This window comes from Carcharhinus amblyrhynchos, unplaced genomic scaffold (assembly GCF_965287045.1).
Source record: "Carcharhinus amblyrhynchos unplaced genomic scaffold, sCarAmb.v2.hapA scaffold_44, whole genome shotgun sequence".
In the NCBI taxonomy this organism is placed as follows: Eukaryota; Metazoa; Chordata; class Chondrichthyes; order Carcharhiniformes; family Carcharhinidae; genus Carcharhinus; species Carcharhinus amblyrhynchos.
In genome coordinates this window covers 3,212,735-3,236,401 of record NW_027649785.1, presented here as the reverse complement: position 1 = coordinate 3,236,401, position 23,667 = coordinate 3,212,735, and the positions used below count along the sequence as shown (strand labels likewise).

General features: G+C 41.9%; 1 protein-coding gene across 2 annotated transcripts in view; it reads left to right on the top strand.

Moving 5' to 3' along the window:
• Window positions 1-8,234, top strand: part of LOC145337177 (uncharacterized) — a 130,088-nt gene extending 121,854 nt beyond the window's left edge. For both annotated transcript variants that reach the window (XM_080181975.1, XM_080181974.1), the window contains exons 28-29: window positions 564-719; window positions 1,671-8,234. In XM_080181975.1, coding sequence (XP_080038101.1) covers window positions 564-719; window positions 1,671-2,464 — 950 coding nt within the window. In that variant the 3' untranslated portion in view covers window positions 2,465-8,234. The remainder of the gene's footprint in view (window positions 1-563; window positions 720-1,670) is intronic.
• The last annotated feature ends 15,433 nt before the right edge of the window (window positions 8,235-23,667 follow it).

Genomic DNA, 23,667 nt, shown 5'->3' with positions numbered 1-23,667 from the left:
CCTTTAGATTGTTTTAAAAAAAAGACAGTGTTACATATTTTTGTATTGTGGCCCTATTTGCTGCTAGCGTTTGTTTCCTCTGCCTTCTACTATTGCTTTCTACTTTTCTGTCTTTCAACTCTATCTTTGTTTCCCTCTGTTGTGTCTCCCCAGAGACCCATCCCCTGCTGTTCTTGTTTAAACCTCCCCAACAGCACTTGGAAATACCCATGCAAGCAAAGATATTGATCTTGGCATCCAAGAACCAAGTTGATGTATGAGCAAAAATACTGGTGTACTGCAAAGTAAAATGGGAAGAACATTCAGTACCAAAATCTCATTAGCTTTTGATACGTTACTTTTTTTTTAAATATCAGTGCTTAAAATATAACATTTTCTGATGTGCAGGAACGTGATTGACTTCTTAATTGTCCGTCTGAAATGGCCTAGCAAACTGCTCAGTTCAAGGCAAGCTAGGGATGGGCAACAAATGCTGGCCTTGCCAGAGATACCCATATCGCATGAAAGAGTAAAGAAAAAGAAACTTCTTCATTTTAATCATCTTTGAAATGTATTTGCTGCAGGAACTCCTTTTCACCTTCTCCTTGAGAAAATTGCGGTTTCTCCCCAAGCTGAGGCATTTGGAGAACGAGACTGTGTATCCCAGAGAGAAGCACAGAGTACAAAGGGACTGATGCTGGGCAGTGCTCAGCAATTGGAGAAGTATTCAGCCTTTTCAGGTAAGGAGTGTGATGTGGTGGTTTTGTGATTCTTTCCAAGTTAACAGGTGTTTGTGCATTGCTGACTATTCTTAAAACACAGTGAAGATACTGGGGAAGAGTGGGCTGCTGTTTTCAGTGATGTTTATTGAGGAAACTATTGGCCTAAACTTCTCTAATCTGTTTGGATCTATTATGAGGGGGAGATAATGACCTATTCAAAGGCAGCTCTGACAATATTGCACTGAATTATATCATCTGGATTTTTATGCTCAAGTCTCTGAAGTGGAACCTTCTGATTCCGTGCGAGACATCTAATGAATGAGCCTGAGCTGACACCCGACACACAAGACGCTCTCTGAGCATGCAATAAAACTGAATCTTTGTGTTCTTACAGAAAAGTACATTGTGACTATTTTAACCGCAGATAGGTGAAGGAAAAGGAGTAGAGTTGGTTACTGTCCAGGGAAATCAGTGCTGTTTTGAAATGCTTGTTTTTTAATATTAGAAACTGATCAGCTGAATTTTGTTCATTGCCAGTGCAGGTTTTTTAGTTTGTAATCTTTCTGGCTCAGATGGAGGTTACTTAGTGACCGGTCAGTTCTAACCAACTATACTGAGATCAAGGCTTGGTTTGCATCATTTGTGTTCCTGGGTGTTAATTCATTGCAGATGTTGTGGAAAGCTGAGCACTTTATGGAATCAGCCATGACTATTCTAAATGAAATACTGTGGCACATTTGGAACTGGCCACTGGGCCTGAGCACAGTGAAAGTTTTCTTTTTCGGCACATTCGTAAAATGCAATTTTAATGGTTTTCATATCCACTTCTAATTTTTTTATTTGTTCATGATGTGTTGCTGGCAAGGACAGCATTTATTGCCCCATCTCCAGTTGCCCTTGTGATGTGCTGGAAAATTGGTAATTGTGTTTTTTTTAGGATAGTAATATTGCTCTGTTTTTTTCATGTAGAGGGCTATTCACAAACACCATCGTCAATTCGGCCAAGCGAGGAAATGGTCATACAAAAGCTTCCAAAAACATTAGGAACAGTTTCTGGTAGACTGTCAACATCAGCATTAAGGAACCTTAGACACCTGCAGGATGAAGAACAAGGTGTGAATACAATGGACCAGAATTTCAAATCTACAGAAGACCCACAGGCATCAAATGGAGACCATAAAAAACCAAAGCAGGGCGTTTTGCATTGGTCAAAGTCAACGAGTAAGGACTATGTTACAGACTCTCTGGAAAAGGATCAAGCAGATTCAAGATCAGTAGCAAAAGGGAAACTGCAGCTTATCAGATCAGCAAAAGGGCAGGACATTCTCCAAAAACTGGCTAAGAAGGTGCAAGAGGCTGGAATAAAACCATGGACATGGAAATCAAAACGAGAAGATTCAGAAAATATCTCGCAGAACTTGCTTGAAAGTGAGAGCAAGTCATTGCATTGTTTCCAAAAGGCTTCCACCTCTCTCAGTGAGAGCCCTATTGCCCAGTATGTGTATACAGAGACAACTGAGTTAGTTGTGAAGGACAGAAGTTTGCATAGCTTTCTGCCAGATGCAACTTTGAAGCAGAACTCATCTTTAAACAGAGGGGAATCAGAGCAATTGGAGGGTGAGCTAGACTTAGATTCCGATGGTTCTACAACAGCAACGTGTGCAGTCAGAGAACCCAAAATATTTATATCTTCCGTGGACATTCATTCTGCCAATGAAGCAAATGCAAATGGAGGTTACTTGCTACTCGATTCAACACAGTAGAACAGGAAATGTTCCTAAGCAGAGGATTCTGACTGTAACGCATTTTATTGTCTTCTCTCTGTCGCTGTGCTCGTGATCTTTCCACGCCTTAATAGACTGTCTGAGCCAGAAAGTTTGGGCAGGTTTTGAAATAACTGAGCCCTAACTGGGATTAGGCTCAGCCTGAGGCAAGTTTTTTGAAACTAGTTGCACATACTGAACCCTATACTAATGTTGGATTTGATCAATTCCATGTTTACACACAACCTTTTTAAGCTGTTCTGAGGAGCTGTTTCCTCGGCTGAACAAGGGCCAAGTTCTCATCCTCTCTCCTTGTTCTCCTTCAAAATTCCTATCCTTCCAGCAACAAGTGTGAAAATGGAAAGGATTAGCTCTATGAGTGAATAAAACTTCAAGTTGTATAGCTGTTGTACTCTCATCACAGTGGGGGAGGGGTGTGGGGTGGGGGGGTGGAATTGAACCAGGTTGAAATTGCTTTGATTTAAGTGAGAATATGTATCAGAACGTTTGTATTTATGGAGATATCAACAGTAACAAACTCGCTGCTCCGTCCCTTCCCACATAGGTCAGTTCTTGAGGCAATCTACTTGATTTGAAAAAACATAAACCGTGGGTGATTTTTTTTTTAAGTAGGAAGAAACATGTTTTGCCTTATTAGGATAACAAAAAGTTACTGCAGTCTGTAAAGAATGAGTTCACTTCACATTAATTTACGAAGACTGGTCCCCTCTGCAGCAAACACTGAAATGCTTGCTGTGCATAACTGGCAGTGGATAAATCATTAAATAGTGCATAACTGGAGGTGGATTTTATACTTCACAGTACAGTTGGAATTTCAGACCCGTTTTTAACCTAGTTTTGTGTGTTAGAATACATTTTGCAGAAAAAAATGTATGCTTGTTTATTTTTTCCTGAATGGATGTTATTTTTCAAATGTGCAGCACTTTGCAATTGTCTTTGAATTGTATTTTAAACTCCAGATTTTCAGTCTGTATTTAAAAAAAAATGTTTAGACGCCTTACTATAATGTTAAAAGAGCTGAAGAGGAGAGAATCCTGAGAATTTTGGTCATTTTTAAAACAGATGCTTGTGGGCTGTAATCAAAAGGATAAGACCAGATTTAGAGAGTGAATTTGTCAGGAACTAGGCAGTGCACCATTACATAACATCACTCATCATCGTGGAAATCTCGTTTTTCATTCTGAACGTCCCTTCTGAGGGCAGTTTATGGACGCATTGTTCACTGTACTTGCACGACTGTGAGATGAATCATTTTCTTTTCATACCGAGTGCGAATATTTGAAACTCTTGGTGCCAGTGCTGGCTAAGATGTTGTGCAGCTTCTTTTCCCACATCACTGGGTTTCTGAAACTATCTGATCACAGAATAGACTCCCAGATCAAGTAGCAAAGGTGGATTTCGGCAGTGGTGAACTTTATGGTCATTCTGGATACATGAGCTAAGTTGAGTCCTTATAATTTATTGCATCCATAATTATCTTGTGACTGACCTTTTGAAGATTGCTGATTCTTTTTCTGGCCCCTTTCAAAGTAACCAGCTTGCTGATGGCAGCTCCAGTGCTCTGTATTTTAGGTACAAATATTCCTCTTCCTTCCACTGTGGTGTACTGGTACATGGCCTACATGGCTTGAATTTTTGGACCACAGTTTATTATAGAGGCTTGCACATAGCAAATATACAAACCTGTTTGACTTGTGTCTTGGGGCTGTGGCTGTGATGTTTCTCCTGTGTCCCTGTTTCTTGTTGTCTAGCACTTGTTATTCATATTGTTCAGTCCCTTTTGTACTTTTGTTTCTTATTTGTTGATTTTCTGTTTGAATTTTGTGGATCTGCTGGTTTGTAAAGGGCTGCTTCACACTCTGTGATGGGCAAATCCTATATTAGGACACCAAGGCTGCCAAGAGAAAGCTTAATATGTGCAAATTAATGATAAACTGGATTTACCTTTTATATCTGTCCCTGAGGCTCCCTGTTATGTATTTCTGCAGCCCAGTAAGGCCCTCTAGAAAATTCCTGGTGCTTTGATTTGTTGCAGTAACCTCCCATGAGATCTGATCATTTCTATCTATTGTGGGTGCTGGTTTCTCCTGATAAATTAGGATATTCCCTTGGAAAAATGTAGTGTGATTTTTCAATTTTCCTCTGAATCTTACTGTGCGGTGTACTTCACTACTGTGTGTGTACATTTCTGTACTGCATCTTTGTATATTTTAGATTGCTGCATGAGGTGTGCATGTTGTCATGAAACGGATTTGAAGTGTCACTGATCTGCTCTACCTCCTCCTAAGTTTGGCCTTGCACTGCCATGAAGAAACTTCCTCAGACATTTCTTTCTGTTCTTGTCCATTTCTGATTTTAATTTCTGTATTCAAACCTTTTCTTGGTTGGTGTTATCTGTTGTATTTCATATTTGGTCTCGAGTCCTTTGCAAGCCTAGTTAACAATGTTGAGTTTTTAAATTCATTTATGGGATGTGGATGTTGCTGGCTAGGCCAGCATTTATTTCTCACCCCTACTTGACTTGGGGTGGTGAGCTGCCGCCTTGAAGCACTGGAAATACATTCAAGTTGGAGATGTGATAAAGTTGTGGAATTGCTAAGACTTAAAAAGAATTGAGGTCGGTCCTTGTTTTGTATAATTTCTAACTTCAGTTGTACATTTTATCTAATGTTCCGATTGCTGCAGAAAAAGCAAAGATTCCAGCTAATCTGGGACCACTACAGCAGAAATTATGTTAAATATATTTGCATAACCAACCACAACACTACTTTAAGTTCTGGACCTGTGTACATTACACTAAAGATTATAGCGTGTACGGTTTGGGTATTTAGCAATTTCTTCTACGTCAGGATGTGAAACCGTGGTTTTGTTAGGAAAAGAAGTAAGTTTGAAACTTTCTAACCTTTTTAAAACAAAATAATTATATTGATTTTTCTTAATGTCATTCCTTTACCAAGTGATCTGAGCCATAATTAATGTAATAGAATCCACTTTGTAATTCTCATTTGATATTTGGTGAAGTAGAAAAGGGACCCACAGCTGTTTTGTGTACTGTATTGTAGGAAGGATGTCAAGTGGTAATTGGAGAGCTGCAGACATTTTTTGTAATCAATCTTTTCCTCCTTCCTCCAAGTAAAAATACACAGCTGGTCACAGCTCCTATACTTATCAGAAAACATCCATGAAATAAATAATTGGGCAGCGAGGGAAGATACCTTTGTTGTAGTAAAAATGTTGACTACCTTTCTCCCTTTCTATTTTGCTGAAAATCTGAATTAACAATGAACTTTTGGAAATGTACATCAGGATTTGTAAAGGGAAAAGACAGGTAATTCTCTTAGTTCTAATTATTGCTGGCTGATTTCAGACTTGTTAATAAATTAACAAGATTCGGACAAATTAGTATATCCAATAACAATCTCAATCATTGGTCCTGTAATGCCCAGATAGAGATTGAAATTATCCTTCCTGTTCCATCACTACAAGTTAAAATCTCCTTCATGTTTTTAATGTGTTGCTTTGGAAAGATACGCGTAAGTGTGCATCTCCAAAAGCTGTCCCCACCCCTCCAGCATGCCTAGTTTTGAATGTAACCTGTTGTTAGAAGTTGTATAGGATGTGGAGCAATTACATGGACAAATTCATGATTGAGTATTAGTTTTTACAACTTGTTTGAATTTGAGCTGCTTCTCGTGAAATATATAATGGTTTAATATTGCGGTACTGTTCAGAAGGAGATCCTCTCGCAGGTGCTTGACTCAAGTTAATCTTGTTTCCATAATAGTGTTTCACTTCGTAGTGGCACACTATTAATGTACGTGTTCTGGGATTAGGGTAATTACTGACCTTGTGGACAAACGGTCTCTCCAGCAAAGAGTTGGAGTCAGTCCATTTCTACACATCTACTTGAATAACCATTCACAACATTGGAAAGCTTCCATAAATTTCATGTTTTTCAATTTCTTATGCGCCCTATAGGTGTTTAGCATTGCCAGTTTTCCAACCTTTTACTGCTGCTTTTGGACAGACAGGTAGCCCAGATTTTCTTAAGAACATAAGAAATAGGAGCAGGAGTCGGCCATCTAGCCCTTCAAACCTGCCCCACCATTCAATAAGATCATGACTGATCTGAAGTGAATCAGTTCCACTTTCTCCCCATAACCCTTAATTCCCTTCTCTGTCAGAAATCTATCCACCCGTGACTTAAATATATTCAACGAGGTAGCCTCCACCACTTCAATAGACAGAGAATTCCAGAGATTCACCACCCTTTGAGTGAAGAAGTTCCTCCTCAACTTTGTTCTAAACTGTGCCCCCCACCCCCACTCTTATTTTGAGGCTGTGCCCTCTAGTTCTGTTTTCCTTTCTAAGCGGGAAGAATCTCTCTACCTCCTACCCTATCTAGTCCTTTCATTTTCTTCCTTCCATTTGCCTCTATTTGGAACCTCGTTGAGACTCACGGAATATGCAAAGTTTGAAACCTGGCAGCTTGAGAAAAGAGGGATGCCAAGTTCATGTAGTAGAGCAAAATGTAATTTCCTATGAACTGTGGCAGTCCAGCCAGCTCCAATGGTTATTTAAAGAAACATTTTTAGTTTCTTAGTTCTAAAGCCTGTCTTCAACATGTTGGACTTTCAGATTCTGTTAGCCAGCAGTGCAAGCAATAAACACTTTCACTGTGAAAGATCTCTGTCACCTGCGTCAGTGATTAGCCTGGGGGGAAATTTGGGTTTGGACATATTTTCAACTTTATTTCTCTTGATGGTTGTAGATGGGATTCAGCCAACTTACCTGGTCCTTAGAACAGCTCCTTCTCCTACCTAAAGCCATGTTGACCAGGTATTAGAATTCCAAAAAGTTGTTTAATCCTGACTTCCAGAATTGTCATTCAAAGAAAGTAAAGGAAAAATAAATTGCATCAGCTGCAATCGCCAACACACTCAGACCTAACATCTATTTCAAGACTTTGAGCCTGTCATTTAGTCTAACCCGCCAACATTTGTGGATTTGGCATTACATGAGGTACAATTTACATGTTGAGGTAGATGTCAGAAACCTGTGTGACTGGAGAAATCTTGTGCTGCCCTAGCCAACATATTTCCATCAACCGGAACCTGTTTATAAATGACTGTTCACATCTTATTGTTAGATCTCGTTTGTCCAAAATGGCTGCTTTTGTTTGCCTATACAACAATCGCTGCAGTTCAAAATAATTGAAAGTGTGAGAGACATTCAAGAAATGTAATGAGACGCTATAAGAATTCAAGTTTTTCTTTGTAATTGTAACATACAAGGTATTTATCGCTGTAACTAATTAATGTGTTGCAAAGAATTCTGTGAAAAGGAGTGGATATAAGCTGGGCTGTAGAACATGACTGAATTGTTCAATGAGGAAAAGCAGAAGTTGCTCCTTACTGTTACTTCACAAAAGTTGTAGAAAACATGACCTTCATTATTTTTAAAACTCATGGTGTGTAAAAGTGCTTGTCTGCATATTGAAAGTTTTTCTTTCACATTGTTGTAGTTCATTGTGACATGGAATGAATATCTTGCTTTTTTAAAAATAGCAAATATTGATTTGCTAATGAATTTATCTGAACCTGTTTGTAAAGTAAAACCAGTGTTATTTGTATTTTTAATACTTTTCAATGAAAGGTGCATCACCTAACAATTGGTGAGAATTATTTTTAGTATGAATACTCTGTAAATTCAGCAAACTGTTGTAATTAAAAAGCCTGTTTGCTGCAAAGTGTTTTTTTTGGCTGGTCGTCGATTGTGTTCACATCCAGCTTCCAGGTGGTAGTTGTCATGATCAAGACACAATGAAGTTTGACATTCGATGGGAAACCCCTTTCACTTCTTCAAGCTTCCAACTGTTTTTCTCTCTATCTTGAAGCCAGTTTCATCTATTCTTCTCTTCTCCCACCTCCATTTCAACCTTTCTAAGTCATGTTCTTAGAAATAGCAGGAAAATTTAGCAATATTAATAAGTTTAGATTCTAGCATGTTATTTAATGCGTTGCCTCTTTTGTCTTCTGTGTGCAGAAGATGAAAGATGTTGAGTCATCCTGTGGTCCAGTCCATGGTAGGTGACAGCCACCTGGTATTTTGATCAACCTGCCATTCTTCATGTAAGTGCCATCCTTAGGCTCATCAAGCTGCAAGGATAGATGATTAGTCTCTTGAATATAGAAAATTAAGGGATTGTCTAATTGAGGAGTTCAAGTTGATTAAAGGATTCATTAGAAACTATCTCCTCTAGTAGGAGAGTTCAGAACAATGGAGTATAATTTTAGAAATAGAGCTAAAATGTTCAGGAATAATCTCAAAGCAGAAACCTATTGTTCAAAACTGAAATTGATGGCTTTTTATTGGGCAAGGAAATGAAGAATCAACTGGGTAGATAAAATCAATAGAGAATCTAGAACTACTTTTAGGGGACTAAATGGGCTACTTCTGTTCCTATTTTCCAGTCACAGTCCAGTCCAATTTTGCCACCTTTTACAGTCAGTGCTGAATCAGCAATATTCCTGAGCCATTAACCTCTCACCCATCTACCACAAACTGTGACACCTTTCTAAATTAAGCATAAATGGCAAATTAAACCATAGAGTACATCTGCTAAGTACAAGAAGGAACAATGTAAAGGTGGTCTGTCTACTTTCTCAACTGGACATAAAAGAACCTCTGGCTTGATTTGATAGGGTAGTTAACTATTTGGTCTAAGTTAGAAAGAAGTCTCACAACACCAGCTTAAGTCCAACAGGTGTATTTGTAGCAAATGCCACAAGCTTTTGGAACAGCCTGTCCCTTCATCAGGTGGGTGGGAGTTCTGATCACAAACAGGGCACAAAGACCAAACTCAATTTACATGAATAGTGATTGGAATGTGAGTCTTTACATCTAATCAAGTCTTAAAGGTTCACACAATGTGAGTGGAGAGAGCATCAAGCACATCTTAAAAAGATGTGTATTGTTTCCAGATAGGAAAGTTAGTGAGATTTTGCAAGTCCAGGCAAGCTGTGGGGGTTCCAGATAGTGTGACATGAACCCAAGATCCCAGTTGAGGCCATCCTTGTGTGTCTATCAGTCTCTGCTCAGCGACTTTGCGCTGCAATGACTATCTAAGAGGTAGGCAGTTTAGGAGTGATGTGAGGGAAGTACCTCACGTGCAGGTAATAGAAATCTGGGACTGTTATAAAAATTTACCATTCCAGGTCTGGTTCTAACAGGGTTTATTTAGTTGTGAATTTAGTGAGAATGTATTTTGCCAATGCTGCAAAAGTCCTACTTACATTCCTTCAATAGGGGGAAAAAAGTCCATGAATGACAATTTAGATAGAATTTAAAATAAAGAAGAAATTAAAATGAAGAAAAAGTGTGCTTATGACAAGTGTCAGGTAGAAAATACAGCTGACGACCAGGCTGAATATAGAAGTTTCAGAGGTGAAAAAGCAAATAAAAGCAGAATGAGTATGAAAAGACTGACAACTAAGATAAAGGAATTCCAAAGTGCTTTATAGGTAAATGAATAGAAAAAGGGATGGTAAAAGTAAGAATAGGAACCAAAAAAGGGATTAGCACTGCAGGCAGGGAACATTGTTGTGGTACTAAATGAATACTTTGCACCAAGGCCACAGTGAAAGAGGAGTCAATTCAGTCACTAGAGTGGTTTAAAAGTGATCAGATGGAGGTATTGGATAGGCTGTCTACTTAAATGTTGACAAGGCACTAGTACCAGATGGGATTCATCCAAAGCTACTAAGGGAGGCGAGTACGGAAACTGCAAAGGCATTGGCCATAACTTTTCAGTCTTCCTTAGACTCGGGTGGTACTAGAGGACTGGAGAATTGAGAACAATGCCCATGTTCAAACAACAGACCTGTTGATTTAACTTCAGTGGTGAGGAAACTTCTACAAACTATAACCAGAATAGCATTAATAATCACATTAATTAAGGGGAGCCAACATGGATTTTGAATGGGAGAATTGTGTTAAGTGGCTGGAGTTCTTCAAAGAGGGTTGATGAGGGCAATTCTAATGATGTAGCCTATAGGGACTTCCAAAAGGCATTAAATACAGTTCCACACAATAGAATGGAGAGAAAAGTTACAGCTCATGCAATGAAAGTTACAGGAGCAACGTGGATATAAAATTGGCTGAGTTTCAAGAAACAAAGTGTAACGGGAGTTTCTCTGAGGATGGTATTGGGACCCTCATATTTCCTGATATAAATGATCTGGACTTTGGTGTACAGGGAACAATTTCAAAATTTGCAGAGGATACAAAAGTTGGAAATATTGTAAACCATGAGTGGGACAGTATAGAACTTCAAAAAGACGGACAAATGGGTGGAATGGGCGGATAGGTGGCCGATGGAAGTTCAATGCAGAGAAAATTAACATGATATCTTTTGGTAGGAAGCAGAGAAACAGTATATAACATTAAGGGCTGCAAGAGAAAAGGAACCAGAGTATATTTGCCTAAGTCATTTAAGGTGCAAGACAAATGTTATATCTGAGGCTTTATTAATAGGGGCATAGAGTACAAGAGAAAGGAGGTTATGCTGAACTTGTACAGGACATCAGTTAGACCTCAGCTGGAGAATTCTAGGACAGTTCTAGGTGCCACATCTTAGGAAGGATATGAAGGCACTAAAGAGAGAAGAGGTTTGCAAGAATGGTTCTAGGGATCAGAAACTTCAGTTATGAAGATAGGTTTGAAAAGTTGGGACTTTTTTCCTTGAATGGCTAAGATGAGATTTGGCAGAAGTATTCAAAATCATGAGGGGCCTGAACAGAGTAGACGGGGAAAGGATGGAGAACAGGAGGGCAAAGATTTTAAAATATTGGCGAAAGAAGCAAAAGCTTTCTTTCACAGAATGGTTAGAATCTGGAATCCACAGCCTGAGGGTGTGTGATGGAGGTCAGTTTAATAGAGACAATTGAATGATTGTTTCTTTTCAAACAATCTTCAGATTTACAGGGAGAAGATTGGCATTTGCTGAAATGCTCATTTGAGAGCTGATGTATACACAATGAGCTAAATGACCTTCTATGAGACTGGAAGATTTTTGGCCATTATTTTTTCACCCTCACTTTCAGTCATATGATGATGAGATGCATTTCAGTGCTTTGCCATGAGGGGGAGGTCCAGTACAGATTATGCAATAAGAACATGGATGAGGAATATAATTTGGCCAGTCCTAATTCAATCAACCCTCAAGCCCCTACAGGCTTTCCCATCAGGGATCAAAACCAGATTTGTTAAAAGTAGCAGAGGGCAACAGCCTTGAAATATGTATCAGACCTGAGACACACTCTTTGGAGAATCGTATTGGACTCAATGTTAACTCTGTTTCTCTCTCCATAGATGTTGCAGACTTGATAGTTTCATTTATAAGGAGAGACTGGATAGACTGGGACTATTTTCCCTGGAGTGTAGGAGGCTTAGGGGTGATCTTATAGAGATCTATAAAATAATGAGGGGCATAGATCAGCTAGATAGTCAACATCTTTTCCCAAAGGCAGGGGAGTCTAAAACTAGAGGACATAGACTTAAGGTGAGAGGGGAGAAATACAGAAGGGTGGTGAGTGTCTGGAATAAGCTGTCAAAGGTAGTAGTGGAGGCGGGTATAATTTTGTCTTTTAAAAAGCATTTAGACAGTTACATGGGTACAACGGGTATAGAGGGATATGGGCCAAAAGTGGGCAATTGGGACTAGTTTGATTATAAAAACTGGGCAGCATGAACAAGTTGGGCCAAAGGACCTGTTTCCATTCTGTAAGCCTTTATGATTCTATAACCTTCTGAGTTTATCCAACACTTTCTTTACAATCAGATTTGAGTTATTTGGCTTTTCTTGCAATAATTTCCTTTTCTCCCTCTTCAGAGTAATCTGAGCCTGCTTAGGGGGATGGGAAGCTATGTAAAGAGGGACCAAGGACAAAATGGGGGAGAAGATTCCAACTACATCAAAAATCAGGAAAAAAGTTAAAAGGAAGGAAAACTCAGGAGATGTTGTTAATGGCTCATTGTTCGACTGGACCAAAGCAGAGAGGGAGCAATTTGTGTCAGGAGTGCTGAGGGTGAGAGGGTAAGAGAGTTTTTTTTTAACTTCATTTTTTATCTGAGTTTTTTTTTCAGTTAAATCAGTAAACCGGAAGTAGGCCGCGTGGTGGCCTTGAAAGGCTTCTGCACAATAAATTTGAACAGGGTGGAATCCCGAGACACTACAAGTGTAGAGTGTCCCACTCTTTCCCCCCCCCCCCCCCAACCTAAAAAAAAAATCAGGTGAGAGCAGGTAAATAAAAAGAGTCAGAGCAAGGGAGTCAGCGAGTGTAACGTGAGCCTGACATCAGCCAGTAGTGCATGGAAGGTTTAAAAAGCAGGCCGCTCTATCCAGCGGGCAGTGGAGTGAGAAGGAGCAGAGTGGGACGGTTTGGCGTGAACAGGCAGAGATGAGGATAAGTTCTGGTAAGTTTTTTTGTTTCTCCAGAGTAGAAAGAATGCTAGGCAGGATGTAGGAATGCTCCTCTTGCAGGATGTGGGAAGTCAGGGAGGCCTCTGGTGTCCCTGACAACCACACCTGCAAAAAGTGCAGCTCCAGCTGCAGCTCCTAACAAACCACGTTAGGGAACTGGAGCTGGATGACCTCTGGAACATTTGGGAGAATGAGGAGTTTATAGATAGTAGCTTCAGGGAGATAGTTACGCCTAAGGCACAGAGCACAGGTAATTGGGTTACCGTCAGGCGAGGGAAGGGGAAAGGGCAGGCAGAGCAGTGTTCCCCTGTGGCCATCCCCTCCATAACAGGTATACCGATTTGAATACTGTTGTGTAGGATGCCTTACCTGGGACAAGCTGCTGCAGCCGAATCTCTGGCACTGAGTCTGGTTCTGCAGCACAGAAGGGAGGGTGGAAGAAGAGGAGAGCGGCAGTGATAGGGGACTCGATAGAGGTACAGACAGGAGGTTCTGTGGTCGTGACAGGGATCATTGGATCGTTTGTTGCCTCCCGAGTGCCAAGGGCAGGGATGTCTGATTGCATGCACAGCGTTCTGAAGTGGGAGGGTGATCAGCCAGATGTCATGGTACAATTGGTACCAATGACGTAGGAAGGAAGAATGAGGAGGTCCTGAAGTGTGAATATAGAGAGCTTGGTAGGAAGTTATAAAGCAGGACCCCAAGGATAGTAATCTCAGGATTGCTACCTGTACCATGTGCCAGTGAGGGTAAGAGTAGGATGCTCGGGTGGATGAACACGTGGCTGAGGAACTGGTGCAGGGGACAGGGTTTCAGATTTCTAGATCATTGGGACCTCTTCTGGTGCAAGTGGGACCTGTACAAGAGAGATGGGTTACACCTGAACTACAATAGTACCAATATACTTGCAGGGAGGTTTGCTAGTGTTATTGGGGAGGGTTTAAACTAGATTTGCAGGGGGGTGGGAACCAGAGTGCCAGAGCAGATGGTGGAGCGGGGGTGAAAATAAATGATGTTAATAGCTCTTGCAAAATCACAAATAGAAGGGTTGTGAACATAATAAGAACATAAGAACATAAAACGTAGGAGCAGGAGTAGGCCATCTAGCCCTTCGAGCCTGCCCCGCCACTCAATAAGATCATGGCTGATCTGAAGTGGATCAGTTCCACTTTCCCGATTTCTCCCCATAACCCTTAATTCCCTTGCCTACCAAAAACCTATCTACCCGTGACTTAAATATATTTAGCGAGGTAGCCTCCACCACTTCAACGGGCAGAGAATTCCAGAGATTCACCACCCTTTGAGTGAAGAAGTTCCTCCTCAACTCCGTTTTAAACTGCTGCCCCTTATCTTGAGGCTGTGCCCTCGAGTCCTGCTATCCTTTCTAAGCGGGAAGAATCTCTCTACCTCTACCTTATCCATCCCCTTCATTAACTGATACGTCTCTATACGATCCCCCCTCATCCTTCTAAACTCCAACGAGTACAGACCCAGTCTATTTAGTCTCTCTTCATAGTCCAACCCCCTCATCTCCGGTATCAGCCTAGTGAACCTCCTGTGCACTCCCTCCAAGGCCAAAATATCCTTGCGCAAGTGCGGCGACCAAAACTGCACACAGTACTCCAGCTGTGGCCTCACCAGTGCCCTGTACAGTTGCAGCAAGACCTCCCTGCTTTTATATTCTATCCCCCTCGCTATAAAGGCCAGCATCCCATTTGCCTTCTTGATCGCCTGCAGACTGGGTTTTTGCGACTCATGCACAAGGACCCCCAGGTCCCTCTGCACCATTGCATGCTGCAGCTTTTCGCCCTTTAAATAGTAATCCCTCCTACTTTTATTCCTGCCAAAGTGGATAACCTCACACTTGCTAACATTGTACTTCATCTGCCAGGTCCTCGCCCACTCGCTCAGCCTATCCAGATCCCTCTGCAGACTTTCCACACCCTCCGCACAATTTGTTTTTCCACTCATCTTCGTGTCATCAACAAATTTCACCACCCTACACTCAGCCCCCTCCTCCAGGTCATCTATATAAATGGTAATAGTTGAGGCCCCAGCACCGATCCCTGCGGCACTCCACTAGTTACCAACCGCCAATCAGAATAGCACCCATTGATACTAACTCTCTGCCTCCTGTCAGACAGCCAATCCTCTATCCACGCTAACACTTTACTGCCAACTCCATGCCCCCTAACCTGAAGCAACCTTTTGTGCGGCACCTTATCAAACGCCTTCTGAAAAGGTTGTGTGTGGTGGTAATCTTCTGAGGTGTGTCTATTTCAATGCCAGGACTATTGTGGGGAGGGCAGGCGAGCTGGAAGGTGTGGATTGACACATGGAATTGACACATTAGAGCCATTAGTGAAACGTGGCTACAGGAGAGGCAGGACTGGCAGCTTAAAGTTCCAGGGTTCCGATGTTTCGGACGTGATAGAGGCAGAGGGATGAAGGGGTGGGGGGTTCGGTGACATTGCTAGTCAGGGAAAATGTTACAGCAGTGTTCAGGCAGGACAGATTAGAGGGCTTGTCTACTGAGGTCATATGGGTGGAGCTGAGCAATAGGAAAAGTATGGCCACGTTAATGGGGTTGTATTATAGACTACCCAATAATGAGCGAGAATTAGAGGAGCAAATCTGCAGAGAGATAGCAGACAACTGCAGGACACAAAGTTGTGACAGTAGGGGATTTTAATTTTCCACATACAGATTGGGACTCCCATACTTTTAAAGGTCTAGACAGATTGGAGTTTGTAAAACGTGTTCTGGAAAATTTTCTAAATCAATATAGAGGTACCAACTGGAGAGGATACAATATTAGATCTCCTATTAGGAAATGAGTTAGGACAAGTGACAGAAGTGTGTGTAAGGGAATACTTTGGTTCCAGGGATCATAATGCCATTAGTTTTAACTTGATCATGGATAAAGATAGATCTGGTCCTCGGGTTGAGGTTCTAAACTGGAAAAAGGCCAAATTTGAAGAAATAAGAAAGGATCTAAAAAGCATGGATTGGGACAGGCTGTTCTCTGGTAAGGATGTAAGTGGGAGGCCTTCAAAGGAGAAATTTTGAAAGTGCAGGGTTTGTATGTTCCTGTCAGGATTAAAAGCAAAGTGAATAAGAATAAGGAACCTTGGTTCCTTATTCTTCAGCCCTTGGTTCCCGAGGGAGATTGGAACTCTGATAAAGAAGAAGAGAGAGCTGTATGACATGTATAGGCAACAGGGAACAAATAAGATGCTTGAGGAGTATAAAAAGTGCAAGAAACTACTTAAGAAATCAGTTTCTACAGGTATATTAAGAGCAAAAGGATAGCAAGAGATAAAATTGGTCCTCTTGAAGATCTGAGTGGTCGGCTACGTATGGAACCAAAAGAAATGGGTTAAATGGGTTTTTTGCATCCGTATTTACTAAGGAAACTGGCATGGAGTCTATGGAACTAAGGCAAACAAGTAGGGAGGTTGCGGAACCTTTACAGATTAAAGGGGAGGAGGTACTTGCTGTCCTGAGGCAAATCAGAGTAGATAAATCCCCAGGACCGGACAGGGTATTCCCTCGGACCTTGAAGGAGACTAGTGTTGAAATTGCAGGGGCCCTGGCAGATATATTTAAAATGTCGGTATCCACGGGTGAGGTGCCGGATGATAGGCAGATAGCTCATGTTGTTCCGTTGCTTTAAAAAAGGCTCAAAAAGTAATCCGGGAAATTATAGGCCAGTAAATTTGACGTCAGTAGTAGGTAAATTATTGAAAGGAGTACTAAGAAATAGGATCTACAAATACTTGGATAGACAGGGACTTATTAGGGAGAGTCAACGCGGCTTTGCGTGGTAGGTCATGTTTAACCAATCTATTAGAGATTTTTGAGGAGGTTACCAGGAAAGTGGATGAAGGGGAGGCAGTGGATGTTGTCTACATGGGCTTCAGTAAGGCCTTTGACAAGGTCCCGCATGGGAGGTTAGTTAGGAAGGTTCAGTCGCTAGGTATACATGGAGAGGTAGTAAATTGGATTAGACATTGACTCAATGGAAGAAGCCAGAGAGTGATAGTGGAGGATTGCTTCTCTGAGTGGAAGCCTGTGACTAGTGGTGTGCCGCAGGGATCGGTGCTGCATCCATTGTTGTTTATCATCCAGATCATTGATATAGATGATAATGTGGTAAATTGAATCAGCAAATTTGCTGATGATACAAAGATTGGAGGTGTAGTGGACAGTGAAGAAGGTTTTCAAAGCTTGCAGAGAGATTTGCACCAACTAGAAAAATGGGCTGAAAAATGGCAGATGGCATTTAATGCAGACAAGTGTGAGGTTGTTTCAGAGGACAAACCAAGATAGAGCATACAAGGTAAATGATAGGACATTGAAGAGTGCAGTAAAACAGAGGGATCTGGGAATACAGATACATAATTCCCTAAAAGTGGCATCACAGGTAGTATAGTGTGTCAAAATTCACAGATGACACTAAGATGGGTGGAAAAGCAAAGTGTGCTGTGAACGCTGAAAGAGTGCAAAGGGATGTAGATAGTCTGTGATTGGGTGACGGTCTGGCAGATGGAGTACAATGTTGGTAAGTGTGAGGTCTTCATTTTGGTAGGAATAACAGCAAAATGGACTATTATTTAAATGGTAAAAAATTGCAGCATGCTGCTGTGCAGAGGGATCTGGGTGTCCTTGTGCAGGAATCTTAAGGAGTTGGTTTGCAGATGCAGCAGGTAATTAAGAAGACAAATGGAATTTTGACCTTCATTGTTAGAGGGATGGAGTTTAAAAATAGTTGAGGGTATGTTGCAGCTGAATAAGGTGCTGGTGAGGCCACGCCTGGAGTACCGAGTACACTTTTGGTCTCCTTACTTGAGAAAGGATATACTAACACTGGAGGGGATGCAGAGGAGATTCACTAGGTTGATTCCAGAGTTGAGGGTTGGCTAATGAGGAGAGACTGAGTAGACTGAGTATACTCATTGGAAATCAGAAAAATGTTGGGAGAAAGATTGGGGGCAATCTTACCAAACAAATTCAAAGTCCTGAAAAAAGGAAAATAGCACCTCTTTTAGAACAAAGAATACTATAGTACAGGAACAGGCCCTTCAGCCCTTCCAAACCTGCGCCGATCATTTTTTTACTATCTAACCAACTGCTCGTATCTCTCTATTCCCCGCTTGTTCATGTGATTAGTCTTAAATGAGCTCACCCCCCCATCTTGAACTTGTGCCCCTTTGCAATTGTCATTTCCGTCCAGGGAAAAAGCTTCCAACTGTTCATCCCGTCTATACCTCTCATACCTATCAGGTCGCCTGTCCTTCCAGAGAGAACAATCCCAGTTTATTCAATCTCTCTTCATAGTTAATACCCTCCATACCAGGCAGCATCCTGGTAAACCTTTTCTGCACTCTCGCCAAACCTTCCACGTCCTTCTGGTAGTGTGTGACCAGAATTGGACACAGAATCCCAAACATGGCCTAACCAACATTTTATACAACTGTAATATAATTTGCCAGCTTTTATACTTGATGCCCTGTCTAATGAATGCAAGCATGCCATATGTTTTCTTCACCATCTTTTCCACCTGTGCTGCCACTTTTAAAGATCTGTGGATCTGTACTCCCAGATCTCTGTGTCTCTCTGCTCCTGATGGTTCTGCCATTTATTTTAAAGCTCCCACCTGAATTGGATCTACCAAAATGCATCACCTCGCGTTTGTCCAGATTAAATTCCATCTATCGCTCAATTTTCTAGTTTAGTTATATCCTGCTGTATTCTCTGACAATCTTCATCACAATCCACAACTCCACCAATCTTAGTATCATCCGCAAACTCAGACAAGCTACATCTTCTTCCAAGTCATTTATATATATTACAAATAGCAGAGGTCCCAGCACTGATCCCTGCAGAACACCACTAGTTACAGACCTCCATTCAGAAAAAAAACCTTTCACCGCTACCTTTTGTTCGATGGCTAAGCCAATTCTGAATCCATTTAGTTAGTTCACCACTGAGCCTGTGAGATTTAATCTTTTGCACAGCCTGCCAGGAGGGACCTTGTCAAATGTCTTACTAAAGTCCATGTAGACAACATCCACAACCCTTCCGTCATCAATAATTTCTGTCACCTCCTCCAAAAACTCAAATTAGTGAGACATGATCTCTCACGTACAAAACCATGCTGTCTGTCACTAACAAGACCATGATGTGGAGATGCTAGTGTTGGACTGGGGTAAATACAGTAAGAAGTCTCTCAACACCAGGTTAAAGTCCAACAAGTTTATTTGATAGTAAACCCACAAGCTTTTGGAACGCTGTTCCTTCATCAGGTGTATGGAACATTCCCCTCACCTGATGAAGGAACAGTGTTCTGAAAGCTTGTGGGTTTTCTATCAAATAAACTTGTTGGACTTTAACCGGGTGTTGAGAGATTTCTTACTGTGTTAACAAGACCATTCAGTTCCAAATTGTATAGGTCCTATTCCTAAGAACCTTCTCCAACAGTTTCCCTATCACTGATGTCAAGCTAACTGGCCTATATAACCCAGGTTATATTTGCTACCCTTCTTAAATAAACTGGATATCCTCCAATCCTCTGGTTCCTCACCAGTGGCTAACAAAAAAACAAAGATTTCTGTTAGAGACCCAGCAATTTCATCTCTTGTCTCCCTCACAATTAGGGATAGATGCCATCTAGCCTTGGGAATTTGTCTTTTGGGTGAGTTAAAAGTCAAATCTTACGCACACTGGGGGAAAAGATCTTCACAAGCTTGAAATTCACCAGTAGGGGGACTGGACAGGGCCCAAATCACTCAAAAGCCAGCTGATAGCATTACAGTGTGCCATTGCGCATGTGCAGGTTTCTGTGCTCTGAAAGCATGGAGACCTGTCATTGCCTCTGTTGCTATTAGCCAGCCTCCATGATCTAAACTGCACCCCCCATCTCTCCCCTGCTACTATGGAGCACTCTAGCTGATCATGAGCCGCCCCCCCACCCCACCTGGAACAACACGACCCCCCTCCCCTCCCCACCGATCACCATTGCAGAGTGGTAGCGATACCACCGCCAATGATCACTGTTGCAGAGTGGCAGTGGTTCCCATCCCACTCCTGATCTTGCCCTGCCCCCTCATTTGGCCCAATTCCCTCAGGTCACATTCTCTTTGGCCAAAGCTGGCAGTGCCCAAGGAGCATTCCCCTGCCCCTGATCTCCCAGGGTGACTCAATGGCTCCTAGTCTACCGGTGAGGTCATTACGTTTAGTCCCCATTGATGGGGCGACCATAAGTGACTCTCGCCGAAGAGAACCTTTTCCGGTGAGGCCACAGAAGTGAATAGGCCCAGACAATTCTGTCCTGGGCTCACTAATTCTATGTAAATAAGCAATTAAATATTTTTAAATATTCAGCCTCATTGCCAATGCTGATAAGATTTGTGAGAGGTGAGAAATCAGACACAACCTTACTGACTTGCCACACCCATTGGCCTCCGGGGGCGAGAAGGTAAGATTGTAGCGTTGTCTCTGTTAACTTTTGCTTGTTGTAGTTTTTCTGGCTTTCAGTACAAATTAGTTATGAGCTAAGACATTTGCAGCTGAAAATGAGCTTGATCCATCATTCATTATGATCATGGCTGATTATCCAACTCAATAGCCTGATCTCACCTTCTCCCATGTCCTTGATTCCCTTCTGCCCAAGAGCTATATCTAAATGCTTCTTGAAGCATTTAATGTTTTGGCCTCAACTGGTAGCGAATTCCGCAGGCTTACCATTCTCTGGGTGAAGAAATTTCTCCTCATCTCAGTCCTAAGGGATTTACCCTCAATCCCTGGACTGTGACCCCTTGTTCTGGAGACCCACACCATCGGAAACATCCTTTCTGCATCTTGTCTTGTTCGAATTTTAAACGTTTCTATGAGATCCCCCCCCCTCGTTCTTCTAAACTCCAGTGAATATATTGCTAACTGACTCACTCTCTGCTCATAGGTCAGTCCTACCATCCCAGGAATCAGTCTGGTAAAGCTTCTTGGAAAGAACATCCTCCTCAGTATTTTCTGCAGTCCAGAGCACAAGAGTTTTCCTTCACAGTTTGCTTCCGAGGCACAACAGCACACGGTTCAAGGCAAAATGTTCAGAGTGAGCATCTCCCAGCCTGAGTGTATTCAGCCAATTAGCAGTAGTCCAAGGCCTAGCAACAACAGTTTTTTGTTTTAATTCTTCTCCCACCGGCTGTCTTGCTGCTCAGCTAGATGAAATCATGTGATTTCATTAAACAGCATCATGCTCACAGACCAAAGTGAGCTGGTAGCCTTCTTAAAAAATTCAAATGTCATTCCAAGTTTTAAAAACACACAGGGTTTAGAGATATGGATTCAGTTCATGAAGATATGGATTCCTCATAATATATTCACAGGGTTGTTATGATGCAGACTCACAGCAGAATCCCCAACAACAGCAGTGAAATGGAGAAACGTTGAAAAGTAAATTATATAGAAAGAACTGGGGACATAGAAGGAAGTGATAGCTCTTTCACAACAAGGACTGACTCACGAAATGTGTGGAGTAGATTTAATTAATTATAGTTTATTAATATATTAATTAATTAAGTAAATATATTAATTAAAATAGGGTTGTTGTAGCAGGAGACTTTAATCTCCCTGGTGTGGATTGGAAGGTGCCTAGGGCTGGGGGTCTGGACGGGGAGGAATTTGTAAAATGTGTACTGGAAGGTTCTTTGGAGCAATATGTAGTTAGCCTGACTAGAGAGGGGGCTACACTGGATCTAGTTCTGGGAAATGAGTCTGGTCAGGTGGTCAAGGTTTCAGAAGGGGAACATGTGGCAAATAGTGACCACAATTCTGTCTACTTCAGGATAGTAAAAAATCTGACAACACCAGGTTTAAGTCCAACCAATTAAACCTGGTGTTGTCAGACTTTTTACTGTGTTTACCCCAGTCCAACGCCGGCATATCCACATCATGACTACTTCAGAATACTAATGGAAAAGGATGAGTGCTGCCCAAAGAGGAGGGTGCCAAATTGGGGGAAGGCTAGCTACAGCCGATTAGGCAGGAACTTATAGCCACTGATTGGGAGAGGTTGTTTGAGGGTAAGTCCACGTCCAGCATGTGGGAGTCTTTTAAGGGACAACTGATAACGTTGCAGGACAGATATGTGCCTATAAAGAGGAAGGATAGGAAAGGTAGGATTAGAGTGCCGTGGATAACGAGGGATACTGAGGACTTGATCGTGAAGAAAAGAGAGGCGTATGTTAGGTCCAAGCAACTGGGAACGGAAGAATACAGAGAGAGTAGAAGGGAACTCAAACAGGAAGTTAGAAGGGCAGAAAAGGGGCACGAAATGGTCTTGGCAGATATGATTAAGGAAAACCCAAAGGCATTTTACTCCTATGTTAGGAACAAAAGGGCGGTTAAAGAAAAAATCGGTCCTCTTAGGGACAGAGGAGGGGAACTATGCTTAGAAGCAGAGGGAATTGGGGGAGATCCTGAATGAATACTTTACGTCATTATTCACGAAGGAGAGGGACTTGTTGTCTGGTAGTGTCTTGGAGGGAGTTGTAGACCCGTTGGAGGAAATATCCATTACGAGGGAGGAAGTGTTAGGGTTTTTAGGTAGTATTAAAACTGATAAATCTCCGGGGCCTGATGGCATTTATCTTAGGCTGCTTAGGGAGATGAGAGATGAAATTGCTGGGCCTCTGACGCAAATCTTTGTCTCTTCTTTGGACACAGCTGAGGTTCCAGAGGACTGGAGGATAGCAAACGTGGTACCGTTGTTTAAAAAGGGTAGTAGGGATAACCTGGGTAATTATAGGCCAGTGAGTTTGACATCAGTGGTAGGGAAGTTGTTGGAGAGGATTCTTAGAGATAGGATGTATACGCATTTAGAGCATGGCAATCTGATTAGTGATAGGCAACATGGCTTTGTAAAGGGGAGGTCGTGCCTTACGAATCTGGTAGAATTTTTTTGAGGAGGTGACAAAAATGGTTGACGAGGGACGAGCCATAGATGTCATCTATATGGATTTCAGTAAGGCATTTGACAAAGTCAAACAAGGACAGGTGGCTAGATGGATTGAGAACTGGCTTGGTAACGGGAGACAGAGGGTAGTAGTGGAAGGGTCTTTTTCTACCTGGAGTTCTGTCACTAGTGGTGTGCCGCAGGACTCAGTACTGGGTCCTTTGCTCTTTGTAATTTACATAAATGACTTGGAAGAGGGAGTAAGTGGTGTGATCAGCAAGTTTGCAGATGACACGAAGATGGCTGGACTTGCTGATAGTGATGAGCAGTGTCAGGTAATACAGCAGGATATAGATAGGCAGATATATTGGGCAGAGAAATGGCAGATGGAATTTAATCCAGATAAATGCGAGGTGATGCATTTTGGAAGAAATAATGTAGGGGGGAGTTATACAATAAATGGTAGGACTATTAAGAGTATAGAAACACAGAGGGACCTAGGTGTGCAAGTACACAAGTCCTTGAAGGTGGCAGTACAGGTGGAGAAGGTGGCGAAGAAGGCTCATGGTATGCTTGCCTTTTATAGGAAGGGGTATAGAGTATAAAAGCTGGCGTCTGATGTTGCAGTTGTTTAGAACGTTGGTTAGACCGCATTTGGAGTACTGCGTCCAGTTCTGGTCGCCGTACTACCGGAAGGACGTGGAGACCCTGGAGAGAGTGCAGAGGAGGTTTACCAGGATG